This window comes from Diorhabda sublineata, chromosome 2 (assembly GCF_026230105.1).
Source record: "Diorhabda sublineata isolate icDioSubl1.1 chromosome 2, icDioSubl1.1, whole genome shotgun sequence".
NCBI lineage: Eukaryota > Metazoa > Arthropoda > Insecta > Coleoptera > Chrysomelidae > Diorhabda > Diorhabda sublineata.
In genome coordinates, this window is record NC_079475.1 from 12,084,379 (window position 1) to 12,108,858 (window position 24,480).

Sequence of the window (24,480 nt, forward strand, 5' to 3'; positions counted from 1 at the left end):
AAAGTTTTACGATATTCATAATATTTTTATTGGTATTATGATTAATTGAGGAAGATTTAACGTGTTATTAGTCATACAATTATCAAGTGTATTTAGTTTGCGTATAACAGTAATTGATCTAATAATTTTTTTTTAGTTATATAACTATAATTTTTGAATAGAAAATTGAAGAAATGTTTAATATCGTTGATCGTTGAATTTATTTTATAATAATCCAATAACAGAATAACAGACGACGTAGAAGAATGTATTTTCAATTTTGAATCTTGCTGTTTTGAGCAGTGTGAGATAGAGAAATGCTTTATTGTTAAGAAATTGTTACAATTTGTATACAAAATCTTGTAAAAACTAAAAAAACAAACATAAAAATGAATAAATAAAGATACAAATAAATAATAATGCCTTCAAATTATTGCGAAATGTAGGAAAAGATGATACCGATTTGATTTCAATTTGCAAGTGATTGTGCATTTTTTTGCATTGTAAAATATTGAGCCCTTAACTAATTCTGAACATGGAGTAGGATATTCGCACCACACGTATTCCAGAAGTAAGGGGCATCAATAAGGGCATAATAAACTGTTAAGGAGCTGGATAAGTTCAGTTCTTTGGAAACTGATTCCAGCGCAAAGCAGGAGGAACTTAATTAGGAATTGTCCACAACAAGCCCTAAGAATTTTATAGTTTCAACGACATCAATGGTGGTGTATCTGATTAAACTTTGGTTTTAGAAAGGTTGAGACAGAAAAAATTTGAATAGCACCATGATTTAAGGGTGATTAAGTCACTAGATATGGTCCTATGAAGTGCTGTGAGGATGGCTCCAAGAGAAATTAGTGTCGTCTGCAAAAAGACATATTTTACCATTGATGTCTAGTATTGTATTTCTCACTCTGATTGTTATTTTGTAGTGCAAATTAATATCTTGGTTTAGGTTAATAAATGTACGATTTAGTCCCTTTTCTCTCGATATTTATAAGACATCATTCAATCTCACTCTGGTAAGAGCCTTGGTCATATCGACAAAACACATACGGGGTGTTTCTAACTGCATGCGACAAAATTCAGGAGGTTGAAGCTCGTTTGAAATTAACATGAAACTTTCCTATAACAAAATTTCCTCAGCCCACCCCTTTCCAAAATATAACACTCAAAATGTGCTGACTGAAATTAAATTTTCATTTTTTTCGCCAAATTTTCAGTAAAGCTTGAAATTTGAAGTTATGTAATTTCTGTTACATTATATAGGGGTGAAATTAGCGACCCTGACTTCATATAAAAACTTTTTTTAAAGATGAGGTTTATGAAATAAAATTGTGGCTCAAAATCTATGTTTTTTTCAATATTTTTTAATCTCAAATTTTATTAGGGAAATTTTCTATAGGAAAGACCCATCTCTAATATCATAAGAGCAATCACCTTGTGAATTTTGTCGTATGAATTAAGAAACACCATGTACATGCAAGTTTATTGTATTTTAGTGATTTTTTAGATGTCTATTTGATAATGAATATTACGTTCAATGGTGGATCTTTTCCCGTATACGAGAATGCTCCCTGGTCCAACAAAGAAAACACAAAAATTTTTAAGAAAAATATATTTATTTTCCACACTCTTTTCCCAGCGATGTTTAATAAGTTCGATACCTTTTTTATAATAATAAGAATCGTTAAGTTTCTCAAAATATCCATTAACTGCCGAAATCACCTCTTCACTGTAGGAAAATTTCCGATCCCGAGACATTTTTTCAAGTCTGGGAACAGAAAATAATCCGAGGAGGCTAAATCTGACGAATAGAATGCAAGACGTAGCAAATCAAACTTTAATTCACTAATTTGGGACATTGCAATAACGGATGTGTGATCTGGTGCATTTTCTTGATGAAAAAACAGTTAAATGCGGCCATTTTTGCTTGATTTCTTCTCTCAAACGATATAATAAGTTCGCATAATACTCGTCGTTAATAGTTTTTCCTTTTACAAGATAGTCAGTGAAAATTATTTATGCCACGTGCATCCCAAAAAACTTGACGCCATGACCTTGCCTGCAGATGGAACGGTCTTTACCTGTTTGGAGCCCATTTTTTCTTTGCTTCCATTGTTTTGATCGTTGATTGTTTTCTTTCGGGTGTGAAGTAATGGACCCATCTTTCATCCATGGTTATGAAACGGCGCAAAAATTGGACTTTATTTCTTTGAAACATTGCCAAACACTCGATGAAAACATCTTCACGAATCTGTTTTTGTTCGATTGTAAGTAAACGCGGCATCAATCTTGCGCACAGCTTTCTCTTCTCCAAATTTTCAGTTAATTTTCAATGTACCGCACTTTTTGCAATGTCTACTATGCCTGCTAGCTCACGCACTTTCAGTCAACGATCATCCAGTATCGCTTTGTGGACTTTCTCCAATTTTTTCTATGTTTACAAATTTGCCGAAAACTATGATGGCTTGCAATCAAATTCTAAGCCACGTGGTGTCTTCAAAATTGGAACATCTTCTTTACATATTGTATATTTCTAATCTAGTGATATTTTTGAAGCAACTACCGATATCTCTAGGTGAGATCAGGTATTTCCGGGACCATCCTTGTGCTTATGGTTTCGGTGATTTCCTCGCCAGTGATTACTGTTAAGCAGTGTAATTTTCTGGATGCGTTTTCTGTCCTTTTTCAGAAATGGGTATTATTTTAATGCTCATTCAATCGTTTGATATTTTTTGTTTTTATACAATGTTCTTAAAAAAAGTCGATATTTCGTTTTATAATTTTCATTGTTGATCTCATCGGGCCCAGGGCTGTTTGTATTCTTTTTTTTTGTTAGTTTTATATATTAATCTTCCCTCTGAACTGACCTAGTAGCTCTGGACAAAATCATCGAACAAGTCTCACAATTTAAATACCTGGTATGGACCTGTCGACTTATCACGAGGTTAGAATCTATAAGACTTGTATCAGGCCAATCATGACATACGGAATAGAAACAAGAGAGAAAACCAACAAAACGAAAAGCATGCTTCGGGTAGCCGAAATAAAAACGCTTAGGACTATAGTGGGTAAAACAAGAGTAGATCGAATCTTGTACACTGATATCGGGGAACAATGTGGGGTGCAAGACATCGTGAGAGGGGGGAGATAAAGAAAAAGATGAAAGAATAGGCTGCCACGTACTTGAAGGGAAACCAATAGGGAAGAGAGAGCCCGGACGACCACCTAAGAGATGAAAGCACAGCTGGCAGGAACTGATACAGAGGAACCTGCAAAACTAACAGATCATGAGATCTTAAAAATGAATAAGAAGAAGAAGATCTTCCTTCTATACATTTTATATATATATAACATGATTTGTTCTTCCTTACAAAGTATGTTTCCCATTGCTTTCCCAATGTTCTTTATCGGTGTTATGACCTACATTACCACTAGTTAATAATATTGCAATGTATGTTAATCTATGATTTTTTTATTTGGAATTGTCGTAACTTGATAATTTTTTTGAGGAAATAATGATTACGTAAGATAAATATATGTTAACTTTGAATTGTTTCACGTAAGGATTACCAGCTTCAAGATAAGGCTGTTCAAATAAATTGCAAAATGTATCACCTCCTCAGTAACGCACCGGATCTCAAATTGACGATTTGTTTGTTAATAAAAACATGTATATTAAAAAAAATAGTTGAAATGGGTAAATACAGAGTGGTTCGGGCTATATTTATTCGTTTAGTGTTTGTGGTTCATTCGCTATTAGCAATCGCACAATTAGTTTATATGAAAAATGACAGGAGGTGGTGGTACTTATGTTGTCCATTATTTTTTATGATATTAGAAACTGTTGTAACAATGACACTCAGAAAGAATCTCGAATGGTCATGGTACGTTTTACTATTTTTATTTATTTATCTAAAATATCACCATCAATTTTGGTATCTGTACTTTTTAAAAGATTTTAAACGAGAAATAAACTTGAGGAATTTTTCTTATGAAATTGCTTTAATAGTTTCAATAGAAAAACGAAGAAAAATATTATTCACTGCTTCTAACAACCTTTTCTTATACAGGGTGTCCCTCGACGAGTCAAAACTATCTTTATATGGCAAAATACCATCGACTGTAACTTTGTTATTTTGAATGTTACACCCCATATATTATATCCACGTAAAATTTTAGTATACTTTTGTCTAAAAGCTTTTTTCGAAAAATGCACACTGTTTTAATTATTAATTTTTTTTGTAAAACATTCGACTGTTGCAGACCCTTATAAATTATTTTTTCACGAGGATATGAAAATGGTTTCTCATCGGTTGCTTTTAGCAAAGTCAGACGTATTTGAATCTAAAAGCTTACACTCTATACAGGGTGTGATAATAATGAAGTTAAACTTTGAACACTTTTTATATTAATAATTAAAAAAGTATGCATATTTCGAAACAAGTTTATAGACAAAAGTATATTAAAATTTCACGTGTATTAATATATAGGGTGTTACACTCAAAATAAAGTTACATTTTAGGTAAAAAGATGTAGTAGGCAAAACAAAAAAGCGGATATCCAAAACTAACACCAATTAAATAATCTTTGAAGATGGAAACACACAAATTAATGTTACTGTGAATTTTCCAAACAATAATAACTTTATTTTTGTGACTTATACTGGAACAGTTTACATTTGTATAATAAACAAGGATCTACAAAAGATTAATTGAAAAAAAAAGGAATAATCATTGAAAATAAGTTAATTTTGGAACGCCCTGTAGCTATAAAATACTTTCGAGTGCAGTGGACAATTGATTCAGCAAATTTGCAATAGCTTGGTATTTGTTTAAACAACGCAATCGTTATTAAATAACTCAGGATACTATGTTTACGTATTTCACATTTCTCTACAACGAAATCTCCTCCAGCTAAATATTTTAATAAATAGAAAGCTTTCGAATAGCGCGATCCCAAAGGTGCTAAGTAGTGACCACCAGTGGAGTCGCTCCGAGGTCCAGAGCATTTTCGGTGAATTTCGCAGCAAAGAAAATTCAGAAAAATCTACTTTTTTTTAGGGGCTACGCTGATTTGGTTTGAGTTTTTAGGCTTCTTGTGCCGTTTGTAAGGCTTAAAGTTAAAAAGACAAGGTGGGACATTCTCACAAAGCAAATTGTAGAGAAATTGTTAAAAAATTGTTACAATTTGTAGATGAAAGCTTGTAAAAACTGAAAAACAAACATAAAAATAACTAAATATCCTGAAGAAAATCACAATGAATAACAAAATTACATAGAAAAAGCCACTTTCCAGTAAATATGCCCTCAAATTATTGCGGAATGAAAGATGATATCGATTTGATTCCAATTGGCAAGTGATTATGCACTTTTTGCATTGGAAAATCTTGAGCACTTAACTAATTCTGAACGTGGAGTGGGTAGCTCAACCTTCCAAAGTGGAAAGATCTTTCTAAAATAGGATAAGCTTTCTTACGAATTAGGCAAACAGATTCAAAGATGATACAAGAATTTTTAATCTTTTAAACAAGTCCCTGCAGTGAGCCCTGCTGTTAAGTCTGAGTAAATATCTAACAGCTCCTTTTATAGTTTGAAGATTCGCTCAAATTGAGTCGTACCACACGTACGTACAGTCCAAATATGTCCATATTTTTAAGACTGTATAGATTTTCTTTTTTTGATTAGATAAATCCACAGAAAAAATTGAGAAATATTTTATTTATGATACAGATGAAGATAATCCAAAGTCGATTGTTTTACCAGAAACCATCGATGATGTGCGTGAACTGATATAGCAAGATCGTCATCGCTTGAAAGTTCGAATCGATTGGTGCAACTGAAAAAATCCAATCGCAGTGCTTCAAAAGATTATAACCGACGGTCTACGCATATGAACCTGATAATAAACAACAATACACTGTATGGATCTTTCAAGAAGAGACAAATCCAACAGGAGTTGTTCGTACACGAAGCGCTTCGAAGCAAACGGTCGCCAGGTTTTTCGGAATGACTGGACATATCGGCGACGTTCCATTAGAGCGACGAGGAACAGTCAATTTTGATTAGTTTACAAAAAATGTTCAAAACAATCAGCGAAACCAATCGCTAAACAGACGAATCATTCTCCACCACGTCAATCAAAAACATTTTTGAACAGTCAAAACATCGAAATGATGGGTCCGCAGATCAAACTAACTCAACGTTTTGTTACATCTGAAGAAGCAGTTGATGCCTTCATTCATGCCTTCCCATTTTGGAAGTACCTCAAAGGAAATGGTAAAAATGCTTCGATAACTGGTTCAAATGGATATAAAAGTGTATTGATGTTAATGAAAACATTTTGAACAACAATAAATCCATATTCTATTATGAATGTTTGTTTTTATTTGTCATTCCAATTTAGTTATCTTAATTAACTAAAAATATGTACTAACAATGTTGTATAAGAATCCAAACCCTTAAATCTATTAGAAAACACATGAAACAATAAAAATGGATAAAATAGAATCTTATGTTTGAAATATACGATTGCAAGTTGAACTAATTTCTATACTTTAAAGAGTAAAAATTCATATGGAACTTTTGTTTTGATATTTCATTATAAATTTTTGAGGGATAATTGAGAATCAATGTTAGCGGGGTAATTTACCTAATATGAGTATAAAGAAAACAATTTTCTTTGTCTTAGAAGCGTAGAAACGATTACTAGTGATTTGCAACAAATTGAAATGGAATTAGAAAATTGGAAACTGATAATTCGAAGGATATGGATGACGATTAAATTTTCCACCACTCATTAAAATAGGACTAAGTCGATGAAATGGTACTACGAAGCGTTTTTCGTTAATAAACATAATGCGCTTGTTACTTGCACCCCTCTAATATGACGTGAACTCGCCCTAGATTCGACTAAGCGACGATAAAAAAAATCAGGTCGATTTTGTGGTAATCTTCACACAATAATATTGTAAATTAACCGGAAATGAAACCTGAGTGCTTCTGCCACTTAGAGCTTACAGTATCGGGCCAAGGTCCAAAATTTTAAATAGATAGAACAGGAAAAATTATGTATTTAGGAAAATATTCATTATTATTTTAATATATATAAATAAATAAAAATACAAATACCGAGGAGGCTTTTAATTTTTAAATCTAAATATATTCATGCTACGTAATTTCACTACTTCAATCACTCAACGTTAAATATATTTTCCCAAAATTTGTTGACGTCATAGTTTCGATGTTTACTTCATTATATAGTACAGGCAAATTAGGCGATTCTGAGCTAAAGCCTTAAATTAAATTCGGTGGTTTTTATTTTCTAGTTTGTGATAGGTTTTGGGATACTGAATATGTCAACAACTCTTAACAAAATTACAGACACGGATTTTGGAAATTTTAGTACTTGACACTAAAAAATTTTGAAATGCGTATAACTCGAAAACTACGAGGAATTCGAAAAAAGTGCTCGAACAAAAAATGTACAGTACAAAATTTTCTCATAGATTGGTTTGCAAGCATTTTTTTCTAACCTCAAAATTTTCACCGTAAAATGGGTCTTGTACTCATAAACATTTGGAAACGCGAATAACTCGAGAACTATAAGGAACTCGAAAAAAACTGCTGTATCAAAAATGTAGAGTACAAAATTCTCTAACAAAATAGTATGATAGGTGTTTGTTCCTAACCTCAAAATTTTCACCTTAAAATGGGTTCAAACACTCAAAAATATTTTGAATCACGAATAACTCGAAAACCACGAGGAATTCGAAAAAAAGTGCTGCAATAAAAATGTACAGCACAAAATTTTCTATAAATTAGTTATGAAGTATTTTCTCCTAACCTCAAAATTTTTACCGTAGAAAGGGTTCTTGTATTCATAAACATTTGGAAACGTGAATAACTCGAAAACTATGAGGAACTCGAAAAAAAATGCCTTAAAAAATGTAGAATATAAAATTCCTTACAAAAAAGTATCCTAACCTTAAAATTTCCACTTTAAAATGGGTTTAAGCTCTCAAAAAAATTTTTAAGCGCGAATAACTCGAAAACTTTAAATAACTCGAAAAAAATGTGCCGTAAAAAAACTGTTCTCTAGAAAAGAGTATCCTAGGAATCTGTTCCTATTTTCAAGATTTTCGCATTAAAAATGGGTTCATACACTCTAAAATATTTTCAATAGCGAATAACTCGAAAACTACGAGGTATTCGAAAGAAGGTGCTGAAACAAAAACTGTACAGCAGAATATTTTCTACAGATTCGTTTGCAAGCATTTTCTCCTAACCTCAAAATTTTCACAGTAAAATGGGTTCTTGTACTCATAAATATTTTGATTTGCAGTTAACTCAAAAACTATGAAGATTTCAACACAAACCGGGACAAAAAATGTGGGGCACAACATTCTGTACCGCAAAGGTTCCAATTTTCTCCTAACCTCAAAATTTCTATAACAAAATGGGTTAAAACGTTCAAAAATATTTTAAATTGCGAATAACTCGAAAACTACATAGAATTCGAAAAAGAGTTATTATATAAAAAACTATGGATCACAAAATGAGTACCCACATTTTTGTGGAAAAGAAACTATAAAGAAGTCTGTGAATATTGAAATAATAATCAATCGAGCTTCAAACTAAAAAACGACTGGTAACCTTTTTTATGAAAAATTTCATTCTCCACATTATTTGTTTTTTCCGAATTCCTCTCAGTTTTCGAATTATTCGCGTTTTAAAATTTGTTTGAGTTGCAATTCCAGAATTACTAATACCGGTGTCCGTAATTTTTTTAAGAGTTGCTAGACTTATTCAGTAACTGAAAACCTCTGAGAATCTAGAAAATGAGAAATGTCCGATTCAATTTCGGGTTTAATCCTATTTTACCTGTACTAATATTACGAAATGCTAGAAACAATGTTAAAAATTTGTTATGACCTCAGAAAATAATTTACTTCATTCATTCTCAAAATGCAGTAAAGGATTTTTCGAAATTTTTAAAATATAGGATGTAATGTGATGTGAGAATGATAAATATTCATTGAATCACCAAATTTATATACATTGATTCAATCTCGAAATAATGCAAACAAGAAACAAATTGCACCCTATTTGTTCCTGCCAAATAGATTTTTTATGGAAAAGAACATTGTTAGTTCTCGTATCTGATAAATATGATTTCATTCAAAATATTTTCAGTAACTATAATTGGTTAAATTGGAGGCGGCTAATGCATCAAAGCTATCAAATCGTTACATTACAATAATTTTTTACTTATCCGGAAAATAAATTTTAACACTTCACAGACGACTTAGTAAAGTTGCATAGTTGAGTGGTTTGTACATTACGAGAAAATAGTTTTTTTTTTCGCTACTTTTCGAACTATCTAATTGTTTGGGACGATTTCAACTGAATAACAATATACTTTAATAGAGTCAGTGAAGAAGTTGTTTTCAATTTAATGAACACGCATATAATTTGTAAATATTATAGTATAAACTTATGTAAGAGGGAGGAAATGTTAAACAAAAATATTTACTCCAGGTATTTATGGTAAAATATGGGGTTTGTGATAATAACCAACAAAATGCTTCACAAATCCAATAACAAGATCTACGGTCAGTAAATTAGTAAAAGGGTTTAACGAAACTGGTTCATTAGAGGATTTATCCAAATCAGGGCGCAGAAAAACTGCATCAACTGAAAATGAATCTTTATATGTTTGTGTTCAGTTAGAAGACGATCCACAGTACTAGATTAATATCCAGGGAACTTGATATTTCCCAAATATCCACAATGAAAATTGTACGTGATAATAAATTCCATCCATCTAAAGTAACGTTGGTTCAAGAGTTGTCAGATAACGATTTTGATGAGCTTGCAGACCTAATGATGGAAAAATGTTACAATCAAAACGATCCAAATTTTTAGAGTAATTTTATGTTTTGCGATGAGGCCACTTTTTGTATTAATGGATTGTAGATACTGGTCACGTAACAATCCTCGTTGGATGCGTGAATCTCATACCCAAAATCTGGAAAAACTGGATTTATGGGCTACAATAACAGTCGACAAAATAATTGGTCCCTTTTTACATTTAGAAAAAACTTTATTATTAGAAATTTTCGGACAATAAGGTTATCCCAAATGACAATATTTGGCTAAAACAAGATGGTGCCCCACATCACTATGCGTGTGTGGTGAGACAATATCTAAATAATGGTTTGCCAGAAGATGCGTTGGAAGGCGTGGTTCTATCGAATGGCCCCCGCGATCTCCCGACATGGATCCTTTAGACTGAGAGGTCACTTAAAAAACATTGTTTATAACACACCACCAGCCAATATTCAGGATTTAAAGGATAGGATTACCATAAGATATGTCACGGTTGTTGCAAAGTGTATTGTAAAGTTTTAAAAATTACATGGCTTGTTGTATTGAGGTAAATTGACAACATTTTGTGCATCTGCTTCAATTGCCTTAATTGGAATTTTTCTACTCCAAATACGTGGATCTATTAACATGACCGAACCATTTAAAGATTTATCATCAGATTTTCTGCGCCATGATTTGGATAATTATTTTACTGCAAAAGTTTCTTCAAACTTTTTACTAACTTTCTCACACTAGACCTGGTTACGAGAATTGTATTAGCACATAAATTTATTCAAGAATATTCAAATTAAACGAGTTCATTCAATGTACAATATTACATGAAACGTAATAAGTATTTCTTAAGGATTTCTAAAAACACAAAATATATAGAGTGATCTATTTGAAAGAACAAAGTTCATAATTTTTCCAGAAAAAGGAAAGATGTGACAACAATGTAAATACCAAAAATTTATGGAAATGGTACAAGTTGTTCCCGAGATAATCGAGTCGTTCCATACATAAAAATCACTTTGTATATAAAAATAAATGCACCTAAACTAAACTTAAAATATTCTTTTGCATAATTATTAGTTCAATGGAATATTCAAGTTTGTAGAATCGTGGATCAACAAATATTTGCCGTGATAAATATCATGTATAAACCATGGGTTAGTCATTTGTAATATGCTAAACTCCTCAAACTTGGATTGAATTTGAAATGAAAGAGAAAATTCTTAATTTCCTAAAATTAACCATTTTTCTATATGTATCTTCCATTCAATAATCAACTATATAAAGAATGAATCTATTATTACATGCCGATTATATTTTTAAATTGAAAATCGAAGAAACTGAAAATAGATGGGGAACAAACAAGTTATAATAACAGCACGTGTGTAATTTTCAACTTATGAATGGCGAATCTGAATGGTGTGTTTGTGTAGTTTCCATTATGTTTGTTACAATGAAATAAACATTAATGACGTAAAACTAAGTGAATCACTCCAACTATGTTTGTGCTATTTTTATAAATGAAGAGCTAAGAATACTAACAGTACATATTTGGAAACATTTTATGTAATGGTGAATGTTGTTGGAAAAAATAAAACCAAAACACAAAACCAATCGCTTCCTTGAAGTCTGTTTATCGAATTATCTTTAAGGCTATTAATTTTTCAAAATTTACCTCACATTTAACAAGTATTACAAACTACATTGTGAAACAATATTTATTATGCAAGATATTGTCAATATATAATGCCAAACTATTAATCTGTTTAAAAACTGCTTCGAATACCAAAATCTTATTGTTCACAAAGCTATGAATAAAAGTATGTAATTTGATACATGTTTAATGAACACTTGGAATCACTTAATTACGGCGTTGGTTCCCATTAGAAGCGGTCAGTGTACAATAAATCTTAACAAGTACGATAATAACCTGAAATTAGGTATGAAATTATATGATTCATCACAGTCATATTAATATAAGACAAAAATTAGGTAATCCGAGACGATACGTTAATGGAGGGCGAAATTAAAGACACTTTGTATCACTTAGATATATGATTAACAGATGATAATGGTTCCCAAAACAAGAGGATGTATCTCTGTCTGGTTTACGTTCGAACAATGTTGCCTAATTTTGAAAAGGAAATTATTATGTCAGAACAGTATTAAGCTATTGCGAATCAAATTAAATGATGATATATAATTTTACCACCATTACTTTCCTGTTAAAATGAAGAGTAAATAACTACAATATTCTAGAATTACAAAATATTTGGGAATGGCATTGGATGCTATGTTCTACTGTATAGCTTACTTAAAAAAAAAGAATTAGATATCAAATTGAAAAAAAATACTGGTTGCTTGAATGGAATTCCAGCTTACGAAGGAATATTACTGTACAAACAAGTTCTTAGGTCTGTATGGTCATAAGTATATGTAGGGTTGTGATAAAAATAATAACCTAGAAATAATCTAGGGATATCAAAACAAAATAATATATAAGAAGTAAATTTTGGCATTACAGCCTTCTAAATAAATTAAGATCAAACGGTTTGTCGTTTGGATCAGTAGCTTTCTCAAAGACCGATCTATCCAAGTTGCTAACGATGGATACACCTCAAGAAGATTTGAAGTCACCGCTGGTGTTCTCCAGGGGTGCATCTTGTCACTTACTCACTTTTTCCTGTACATCAACGATCTACTCGACAAAACTGCAAACCCGATCTATAACTTCGTCGACGATAACATTCTGCATATCTTCATCTAACGTTTCGTTGTTTTTAGATTTGTTGATGAAATTTTAAAAATTTGTTATCGGGGAACATATCTCGGACCAACAAAAATCGCAGTAACTTTTGCATCCAATGAGTTCCAAGAATTATTTTTTATTATTTTCAGGTTTTGCCCCTCGGTATTTTTGTATTTGGCGAGTGTTGTTCCAGCAATATGGCTATTAGAACTGGACAAAGTAGAAAGGCGAATGAAAGCATTGGAAGAGTTACCGATGAATCTAACAACAGGAGCTCAACTCACGGACATAAGTAATCTCATAGGAATCGGGGTGAATATTCATAATTTTTTATAGCTCCCTTTTTTTTTGTTATTTGGAAACTTTTTCTAATATTTCATTTTAGTAGCTGGGAGTGAGAGATGGTATTTGTGTGTGATTAGGGGAACGAATTTTTACGGCTCATCCAGAGCTTAACTCAATAGACCTTAGCCTTTAGTAGAAGTAGAGTGTGTATATTTCTGTTGAGCAGCTCATTAGTATCAATTAATTGCTAGAAAGTAGTTGGGCCTCAAAAACATCTAAGTACAATATTTTGGTTCCAAGGTTGTTGAACGATAATCAACAAGCCCAACGAGTTGATATTTGTATGCCTTTCAAAGAAGCTAAGAAAATGTCCAATTCTGTCTGTGGTAATAAAGCAGTTACTCTAAAAATTGTTTATAAATGATTTTCAAGTGACAGTTTAGGATGAGGAATGGTAGGAGCGTCCTCTGACCTCACAAATAGATGAAAATGTGCAAAAAGTCCATGTGAAGTGTAAACGGGCTTTGCCATAAGTCTTCATAGATTGGCAAGTGACTGGACGTCAAAAGTCTGCTGCTTCACTCACCAGATTTATCTTCATATTCTTCCTCTACCAGAAAATGTGCTAACAGCTTTCCGGAAATGTTTCCTCCAGTCATGGCATCAAAGTTGATTGGGGTATTATCAGCCAATGGTAGTACTTTGATTTCAAATTTTCATTAGGACTTGACACTATTTATAGAAACCTATCTTAGATGCATCTTTTCATCTACTTACTTTCTCCTGTACAACAAAAGTACGAACCCGATCTAAAGCTTCGCCGATGATAACCAGCAGCTCCCATAATCTTGGCTAACATACAAATTTGTAAACTGCAACAAATCACCACAATCAATAACGATTTTGAAAACATTCTGGAGTTGTGTGGAAGCAATCTGATCGGGCTTGATGTAGTAAAGACTCATGCAGCTGTTTTTACAAAGAAGGTTGTCACTGCGGCTCAGGATATGGTCCTGTCTGGACATAAAATATCACCACTACCTCAAATCCGCTTGTTAAGGTTGGTAGCTAGATGTCCTGTCATAGTCACGTGGCCGAATTAGCTAAGGCAGTTTCACAAAAACTCACCATTCCTCTTTGGAGGTAGTCATTGGTCGTATATTTGGAGCTTGGCACCCAAACATATGTAATTCTGTGAAGCATTACCAAACACTCCATGGAAACATCTTCACGACCCTGTTTTGGTTTGATTGTGGATAAACGCGGCAAATTTTCAGTTTATATACCATGTACTACACTTTTTGAAATGTCTACAATATCTGTTAGCTCGCGCATTTTCATTCGACGATCATCCTGTACCGCTTCCTGGATTTCCTTCAATATTTCTGGAGTCGTTGCCTCAACGTTTTTTTTAAGCAACTACAGCCACCTCTAGGTCAGGCCAGGTATTTCTAGTACCCTCCTCGTAACCCACAATGGGGTTATTCTCTTTCAAAACTGTAAATTCTGAAAACTATAAATTCCTTTATCAAAATAGAAAGTTATCTATCAAGTAGTTCAAAACAGAAATTTTTTCCTATTTAAAAAAGACTATTTTCTTATCTGGTTAGTTAAATAATCTTCAATATTTTAATTTAAAAATATACTCTACACACTATGTAGAAAAATTAAAATGGATATTCTATTTTCAATAGACGGTTTACAATATTGAAATCAATATTTTTTTGTAGGTAGACATAAAACTTCCCGACATTTCTTTAAGCACGGAAACGTGGATAACTCTAATTGAGCAATTTCTAATGTTAATACTCATAATTGGTAGATGGATGTTGCCAAAAGGTGATCTCACTAGGGATCAACTAAGCCAGCTCTTACTAGTCTATATTGGTACGTGTCTTATTTTAATTTTCTGAGAAATTTACTTTGTCACCGGTGTGGTTTCAATGCCAAGTTAAATATTGACATTAATTGAAATAATAACTGTATTTAAAATTAGTTTTCACACGTTTACGGGCCATCTAAAAGTTAATTAGATCACTCACTTATAGAATCCATTTAGAGATATTTGGTTTCGGATATTCATATCAACATATATCAAAACACAAAATCCTAATATGTAGTTGCTATTGGTATAATGGTAAAGGTTTTAAAAGTCAATTTTCATTTGAGAAACATTTACATTGTAACATAACCTGACTTTCAGCGTGTGGAAAACTATTAGATTAATATTAATGAATATGAATTGGAAAAATGTTTCAGGAACGGCTGCTGATATTCTCGAATTCTTTGATTCATTTAAAGATGACAAAATAGCTTCTGAACCAGTATTAGTACTACTTACATTAGCTATCTGGTCATGGAGCTTAATGCAATTTACTGTAGTTTTAACAGCTACTAAAGCTAGAAAATCTAGACTTGCTACAACTTCATCTACGATTCAAAAGTAAGTTTGAAAGCATTTCTTATTTCGTCATATAAAATATAATATGAATAAATTGATGGACCACAATCCAAGAATACTGTATAAACTTTAAACTTTGCTTTATAATCATTATAGATTCTACCATATTACATCAATTACTTTTTCAGTATCACACATTGTATAAAATGATGTATATACATTTCAAGTTGCGAAGTTATGATAATATGTTGTATTGGGTTGACTTCTTATCTTTATAAACTACATTATACAAGGGCAATTAAAAAAATAACTGGGCGCGGTGCTGGATGTACAGTACTTTCAATCGAACAAACTGTTGTCATTGGATACTCTCGAGTACAGTTGCGATTGCTGGTGATGTATCATACCACCTCAAACCGGTTATATTTGCCTACAAGGAGTGTGCAGAATTAACCTTGAATGATTTCAGATTGTCAATAGTTTAGATGTTATTGTATTTGCAAATCGATGGCTGTAACATTTTTCTTGTGAGACATGTTTTTTGCTTAAAGATAGACGTTTCTCCTAAAAAGCTAACTAGAATAATTAACACACCATGACTGTTAGAGCTACGTCGGTTGGTATGAGAAAATCAAGTTTATAAAGTATTTTGAGTGAATTTTAGAATTCCAAATCATTGTTTTCGAATAAGAGAAAGAAAATGTGAATGCAATCGCAAAACAACTCCGAGAAATGACAGTATTTAAATTAGAAATAGCAAAGTAAATCCAAAGAAGTCAAGGACAGACTTTCAAAAAAATCTTCTCACATTTACTAACAGCAAAACGCGGGTCAAAAATATCGATAATGGACCGTTAACCATTGAATTAAGCTCAAACCTCAGAGGGAAAACCGATGATTATCAGAGTTTTTCTATAGAAGCCTCGCTAGATAGCACATCTACATTATCTCCGATAATCAAGTGTCTTTGAGAGCCCTAAAGGCAATTGAGTGTGTTTCAAAAAACTCTTGCTAAAGTAACCCAACGTTACATCAACAATGAACTGATTGAAAAACACTCGAGGCGATCCAAAATTTTTATCACCATATGAATTAAGTACAAATAATTTGAGAGATGTCCAAAAATGACGGTCACTTGATACTACCTAATACCCAAATACCACCTAGAGAAAATAGGCACGGTAGATAAAAACATCTGCAGATTTTGCGTACAATCTATAGACATATCGGAGCAGTAGTAAGACAAAAAATCTTCACTATTATGCGTGCTTTTACACTATTGTAAGGACAGAGGATTTTTGCGCAATTTCAACATCCTCTTTGCCGTCCAGACTTGGCAACATTCACTTACAGCAAGCAGTGCGACAAGTACTGAATGAGGTAGATGATGTTAAACCCAGAGGAGAGGGAATGTTTCTTCTCTTTGCTAGTTCATGTACTACAGCAATTGTGGTTCTTTCGAATGGTGCTCGTATGATAAATATATTATCCGTTGCTCTGAAGCAATATAATGAATAAGGGAGAAAGAAAACAATGTTTGAGTTGGTTATCCAGTCTAAGCAGCGTTGTATTAAGTAATAGTGGGGCCTGGGGTTAAAATCGACCCAGGGCCCACTTAAGAAAATCAAAATCAGCTCAAACTTTTTTCTAATGTAATATATTAGTTTCAAATTATATATAAATTATAAGTAAAAGTAGTGGCATCCGAACCCAGAGGATGATTTAAGATAACAAAACACAAATCCTTGCCTACGTTGATAATGTGGCACTTATAAGTAGAACGAAAAAGGATCTAGAAAAAATCTTCCTACTCTTTGAAAAGAAAGCAAAAGAACATGGACTGCGCATAAATGAATAGAATATCAAATATATGGAAGTGGGAAGGGATCTGAATAGCTACAACAAATTCAAAGTGACGATAGAGCAAAACAAAGATAATAGATACAGTCCAGAAGTCCTAGGAGTCCTGGGAGTGACAGTGACCAACGAAGGAGGTAACACCAGGTAAATCAACAGAAAACTGACGAGAAGGAACAAAACGTTTGGAGACCTAGGAGGAGTATTAAGATCAAAAGATATTTCAAGAGCCGCCATTTACAAGACAGTTAGCTATAGAGAGAAAGGTACTAAGGAAGATTTTGGGAGGAGTGGAGAAGAAGAACGAAAGAAGAGATCAAAGTACTGTTTGATCAATTGGGATATGTGGTCAGAGCAAAAAATAAAGTAAAAGTGACTCATTTTCAATGCACAGCATTGTTAATGACGACAATCGCTCATCTAACATTGAGCGATGTATATTTTATATTCTTTTCAAAATTTAGAACGACCTTTCTGCTCCAGTATTCGTTTCTATCATATCTAATTCAACGATCTAATCAATCAATGGCTATTTCTCTCATTTCGTGCAATTTGGAAGTAAATAAGAGAATTTTAAAAATGTTTAATTTATCAATACTAATTGAAAATATATCTATTAATATACAACATGAGTTTTACATAATTGCACCAATGAATTTAGGAATTATAAATAAACATTTTAAATTTTAATTGCTGAAGGTAATGAAATTCTACCTTCTGACAATGGTAAAAAGAATTCGGTAATGCATTTTTATTTGACGGTAATGGATTGCAAGATAAGTTATTATATAAAACATAATTAAATGAAAAAAAAGAGCAAACTTAATTCGAAATCCTTTTTTATTTAGGAAAATTATCAAAACTCACCAAAAAAATTAAACATATCAAAGTTTTATGAGTGAACAAATCAGACTTATAGCTGATATAAAATCTTACTTGTAACGAAGTTAACATAATTATTTAACGAATCATTAAACTTCAATATAAATTATAAGGCAATTCAAACATTTTTGATTTGGTATGAAATTATCACTTTCTAGTAGTAACTAACTCTATTAAATATCTAAGTTACATCGAATAATCAGTCTTCATAAGTCTTTTCATTAATCAAGTATATTCAAATTTTCTTCATCGCTTTTTTTATCTTTTTTATTTTCAATTATTTCTTGCTTTTCTTTCCACTTCTGTCATTAAGACATTAAGACATTAATCTTTTTTAGCTTTTAGATAAAAAGCGGTATTTGACCAAACAAGTTTAACATCTGACAATATTTTTACTTTTGGGGAAATCGTAATTGGCTTTGCTGTTTCTGATGTTTCGTTGAATGTTATTGGAGATGATTCAGTAACGTTTTCAATTATTTCTGGTGTAGTATTTTAATCAAGAAATTCTTGTAACATTTGGGGTCTACTTTGCTTCCCGGTACTTCTATATAACCAAATGATAGCCGTGAGTGCATACGATTCCGTTTTTACAGAAGAAACAGTCATCCTAAGACTGTTGGAGGACCACAATACTTGACGTACAGGACATAGTACCTTTAAATGTTTCAACTTTTTGTGGAATCACTTGGTCTTTGATATCTTCTCCTGTGACCATGCATAATTCTACATTTTTAACGTTTCGCTAAGGAACACACCAGAAATCCGCTACAGTCCCTACATCTTTTCTGAAACGCACAGTTCTGTCAGCTGTTCGCTTAATAACTGCACCAATCCCATCGGGTGCTCCTTTTCCTTGCCCATTTTCCAAATAATTCCATTTAGTTCAGGATCCTGCTGCTGAAGCTGACTAATAAAATAGAATATTTTTTCTTACGATAATGGTTTGACGGGCTCTGGCAGTGACAATATGTACCGTATCAAAGAAAATCATTTCTTTTATGAAATCCAAAATAGGAATAACATGAGCCCTTATGGCTTCAGCATCATGTCTGGTGCACTCACTAGTAGTACACATGTTATAGTTTTTAATGATGCCAGTTTCAGGGTCTAATAGATAAACAAAAGTTGTATGATGGGAAAGTTGTTGATAAATTATTTGTATTATCAATAAATTCGGCTTGAAGTTTGATAAGAGGAATGAATTGCTTCAATTGAATATTGAATTTATCATTATTTAGAGTATTAAATTATTATATGAGGTGAAAAACTTGTGTGTAAATTAAATTCCACCAATTCAGTCATTTTATTTAAATTTCCAAACAATTTTTAGAAACAATTTTGCAGAAGATCCAATATTCCTTCTAAAATAAATGATCAAATTTGTAATGTAGCAGGGTCTAAGGCTTCAGCACCCGCTAGATCCTCCCTAAATTCGACGCTGTAGCCGACAGAAATGATGTTACGAATTTACGTCATATAAATAAACGTTTCATTATTACTTCTAGATAAATCTAATTATGTTTCAAAAATTATGAAAAATCCCATAGGAATTAACAAATGCTATCTCTACGAAGTGGTAAATTATGAGCCTAAAATTATTATATAAAACACAGCGTGCTAATGTACACATGTGGACATCGAGAAGACACAAAGTTAACAGAATCATATATATGGTTATGAACCTCATTCTATTTTCTTCATATATAAATCACCTTTCGATGGAAATAATTTTTCGTCACGTTAACGGATTCCCGGACACACCGGAGTGGAGGGAAGCGGAATAGCGGACGGACTCGGTAAATCAGGGGCAGACAAACCCGTCTTAGTATCTGATCCCTTCTGTAGTACCGGCTATTGAATAATACAAAAAGTTGTGGAAAAAAAGATAGATAGAGATAAAACCAATTACTGGGCTGATTTGGCTGGATCTCGACGTGCTCGAGGCCTGGTACTTCAGCCCTCGCTAGACCTTCCCTAAATCTGACGACGAGTCTAAATATTCTGTCTAGATTTTGATACTGTTTCCATGGCGTCACTAAGTAACACCAGTTCTATTCGTTGTAGTAAATTGAAAAAAAAGTAATAATGCTAATGAACGAAAGTTAACTATTTCGTAAAATAGATGATATAATAATTGCCGTTGATAATTCGTAGAGTTTTTATTATCTACTAGTCGTAATACATTTCCAAAAACATTATTTAAATTGGTTTGTAGTGTAGATATAGCTTTGCTCTAAAGCTAAAAGTTAAAGCTCTAAGCTCTAAAGAGTCTAGAATACCAAAATGATTATTTTTATTTTCTATTATTTTCAGATCAGACAACTGTTGTACAATAGACGTCTGCAGTATTTTACTTAATATAACACTACAAGACGCCCCTTACCTTGCGTTCAGACTACTTCTCATCTGTCATTACAAAATTATCACATATATGAACATTTTCTTCACCTGCAAAAATACTTTGGTAATTCTTCTGCAAATTTATCGTCTTTACGTTGTTTATACAGAAAACAATAAAGAAAAGGTTGGTATAAATATAATTTTAGTTTAATTGAGTAACAATCAGTATCCTTAATAATCCTTCCATTATTATTTTATCATCTACCCAAGCCAGATGACGTAGAACTAGCTTCGACGGTTTCCATTATTTCTAACTTATCCAGAAGTGATTTAACTTTTGAACCAAAAAGGAGACGAAGACCTCCTCGTTCTCAACAAGCTAGTATAAGAAGTCAAAGCACGGTTAAGAGTCATAAAAGTAGGAGCAGTAAAAAGAGTATTGATACAGGAGATTCAAGTGATAGTGATGGAAGTAGGATCAGTAGTACCAGAAGAGAAAGGTATGTCTGATACAACTTTTTACTCGGCTTGGAATTTATGTCAAATCACTTAAATCAATTTCGAAGCAAATCTGGGTTTTTATGAGAAGGTGAAAAATCTTTTTGAAGGGACCAAAAAATTGGCTTTTTAATTTATGCTCCTTATGGGATTGGGTCTACTTTAGAATTGCAAGCCGCGTTTATAGTACAGTGAACCAAGAAATTTTAAAGACCTTCATGGATTAGTTTGAAATTTTGACAGAAGCTCAAAAATGATGCAAATTACAAACCTAATTTGGTGCCAATGTATGCTTCTACCTCAGTGGTGAATACCACCCTTACTCGGAGGCGGAAATTTGAAATTTCAAAATAAAACTGGGAATCGATAGAGAATTGAATTTTATGAAGAAAATGTAGAATGAAGTTTTTTATTTAACTCAATAATTTCTGAGTTATCCGAGATTGAAAATTTAAAAAAAAACCTTTTTTTTTCAACATTTTTTCACGAAAAACTTGCATTTTCTGGAAAAAATTATTCGTGTCAAAATTGAAGCTTATAAAAAAACAAAGAAATTAGTCAGTTTAAATTAAATTTTTCAAATAAAATTCAGCAACTTATAAGTCACTGAAAGCCAATTTTTTCTTTTTCGTAAATTTATGCAGAAGTTTGAGCTCAAATAACGGAAAAATGATAAATTTTTCATAAAAAATTGTTATGAACATTTTTGAAGTACTTTTTCAGACCTTTAAAATGAGTTTCCATAAAACCATTTAGCATGAAAATTTAGAGAGATATCACGGAAATAAGTTAAGTAACTCGAATTTGAAAAAAAAATGTATGTAAATTTGACACCATGTGCGGCAAAATTAAAACTAATCGTAGCCCATGTAAAATTATCTTTGTTTAAGCCCTAACAACATGTTCCAAAAGTTTGAATGGTGTGGAAGACGTATATTTGGAAAAAATTTGTTTAATGTGAAAATTTTTTTTCGATTTTACTGAACTTTTTGCTTTCTCTTTAAACTCAAGTAGCTTGAAAATTAAACGAGATATAAGCGTTTAAAGTATTGATTTGAATGCTAAGGGAGAGTGTTTTTTACCCTTTAACATATAAATTCTCTGAAGAAAAGGGCCTAGAAGGGTTGCGACTCTTATGGTTTTGTAGCTTATGAAATTCCCTACAAAATGATGTATGGATGAATGCAAAAAGCTTAAAGGGAAGTCGAGTTATTATTAAAAAACCGAATACATTTTTCTAGAGATAATGCTGGAAAATCACGTTTTGATCTTTTTGGAGTATATAATATTATGAGTTAAAGATAGAAAATAAAGGTGCGCTTCTTCCGTCGTAATTCTTAGAGAGAGTTTTTAAGTTTTTTAAATAATTGTATTGGGGTAGTTTTTAAGGGTAGTTACATATAAAAAATAAGAATATCACTTCACTTGTAAAAAAACAGCAATCACTTCACATGTTTGAATATAATGAGCCCTATAACTGCCTCCAATTTTTTCCATTATGAGGGGTGGTTTTTGATGGTTGCATTATTAAAAGTATTGAGGGTCAGATTTCTTATACTCGAAGAAAAAAATTCTCCTATTACGATACAAAATAAAAATAATTTCATATTTTTTTCAACATTTTTTAACTAATCTTTGTATGAGGGGTTGTTTTTAAATGTAGGTGAGCTGTAAAGTATCAAAATTTTATCAATCAACATTTATTATATTTGAATATAACTATAGCCCATTACCGCTTTGATTCATTAGTTTCCAATTTGGTGGTGATTTTCACTCCTTAAAAATGAAAATCATACTTTGCCACCAAGTCAGGTTTGAAGAGGAGGGTGAGGTGAACTTAATCCCAAATTTTCATGAAGATCGATGAAGGTCTTTAAAATTGCGAGGCTTCGGTAGATTTTAAGCTTGAATGGCTGTACTATTAAGAACCATTGAAAAGCGGAGGTTATTTTATATTTAAATTTCATTTGAGGGTTATACAAATAAATTTGCCTGCTTCTATATTTTTTCCGTTATCTAACTATCAAATGAATCTGTTAATCATTTTTCGTATTGTCTTCAACAATTATTTAAACGATTGGAGATATCGGTACAAAAAACAAAGTTTTCCCAACGTCTTTCAACAAAATTAATCAGGAAATAAAGTTATGTGAATCATTTTTTTTAATATAATTTCAGGAAGTCGAATACCAGGAAGGACACGGGATACTCGACTGCTAGCTCTCAAACGAGCACTCGGAATAGCGGCCATTTACCTCCTTCAAAACCAACATTAGATAACGTGGATAGAGAGACGAGAAGAATGATGAAACAAAAACTTAAACGATCCGACAGGGATACTAGAGGTAGAAGAAAATTGGAAGACGTCTTTTCCGAAGAAAGCGACGCGGCTAATTTAGAAGAACCGACTTTAAAGAAAAATAAACCAAAAAAAAACCAAAGTAGAGAATCGAAAAACGATAAAAATTCCACATTTACTACGAGCGATCAATCGTCCGACTGACGTCATCAATTAGCCATAATGGCTATATTTTGCCTATATTTATTTATTTTTATATGCTGCCTATTTGTTATATATTGTGGAATTAATTCGGAGGGTCTTGTAATTGCCAGAGTAAACAGAAAAAATAGAACCAAGGTATGAATCGTACGAATACGACAAAGATTTTTGGTGTTATTCGTTTTGTAGATTTCTACAATAGATCAAAGTGAATGTACTAGAATTGTGGATGAATTAATCAACAGCTAGATGAACAATAGTATAAGGTGGGCTAAAACTAATCATCCAATATTAGTTTGCTGTAATTCTTTAATGGAAACTTTAGCTTGCGAAATTTGATTATTTAGATAATTCACTTACAATTTATTAGAAAATGATATAAGCCGCTGCTAGAATTTATGACACTTTCCAGTATTCTGGCGACGTATTCTTGAATCTGACGCGAACCCGACACTTCAACAAAAAGAAGTCTGCAACATTTAAATCGAGAGCGACTCTTCAAAATATCAATCGTGGTCGTTGCACCATCCTGTTGAAACTATGTATTCTAGTTCTGGTTGAACAAGAAAAAATGTGGGAATCATGACTGTGTTTTTTTCTTTGGTAGCAGCATCAGGAGCAAATTTTTATGGTGGTAAAAAGAAACATGTCAGTCGAGGGCTATGTTGAACATTCCAGCGTTTATAGAAATACCATTGCGGATAATATTATACCAACATCTAACAACTTAGCAGATTTTGGACGGGCTGCGAAGCTTCCTAACTACGTAAAGCATTAATGTGTTTTAGTTGTACGAATATTAGGCTTAAGTGATGATTGTTAAATATTGATAATAAAAATTTGAATTTCTTTAAATTATAAATATACGAAGATAGTAGAGATGTACAAAAAAATTTTGGAAAAAAGTCTGAAAATAATCCGATGACGCTGAATCTGGCGAATAGGGTGCATGGGTAGCGATTCAAACTTTGCAATAACATTGCAATAACGCATGTTTGAGCTGGATGAAACAACACTTTCTTCTTAACCAAATGCGGTAGTTTTTGCTTGATTTCTTCGCTGAAATGTTGTAATAAGTTCGCATAACACTCGACGCTGATAC

The 24,480-nt window shown here is 32.3% G+C and overlaps 1 protein-coding gene across 1 annotated transcript; it reads left to right on the forward strand.

The window, feature by feature from the left end:
- Positions 1 to 3,615: 3,615 nt before the first annotated feature.
- LOC130453081 (transmembrane protein 26) lies at positions 3,616 to 24,227 on the forward strand. The gene is made up of 7 exons (XM_056792672.1): positions 3,616 to 3,869; positions 12,762 to 12,924; positions 14,628 to 14,784; positions 15,157 to 15,340; positions 20,354 to 20,564; positions 20,651 to 20,880; positions 23,057 to 24,227. Exons 1-7 carry the CDS (start codon positions 3,679 to 3,681, stop codon positions 23,379 to 23,381), a joined length of 1,461 nt encoding a protein of 486 aa, XP_056648650.1. The 5' UTR covers positions 3,616 to 3,678; the 3' UTR covers positions 23,382 to 24,227.
- The last annotated feature ends 253 nt before the right edge of the window (positions 24,228 to 24,480 follow it).

Excerpts from the sequence above, each read along its gene's own strand:
- LOC130453081 (XM_056792672.1), top strand. The coding sequence starts at position 3,679 with ATGGGTAAATACAGAGTGGTTCGGGCTATATTTATTCGTTTAGTGTTT. Across the intron at positions 3,870-12,761 it reads AAGAATCTCGAATGGTCATG|GTTTTGCCCCTCGGTATTTT; the intron begins GTACGTTTTACT and ends TATTATTTTCAG. Across the intron at positions 20,881-23,056 it reads AGTAGTACCAGAAGAGAAAG|GAAGTCGAATACCAGGAAGG; the intron begins GTATGTCTGATA and ends ATATAATTTCAG.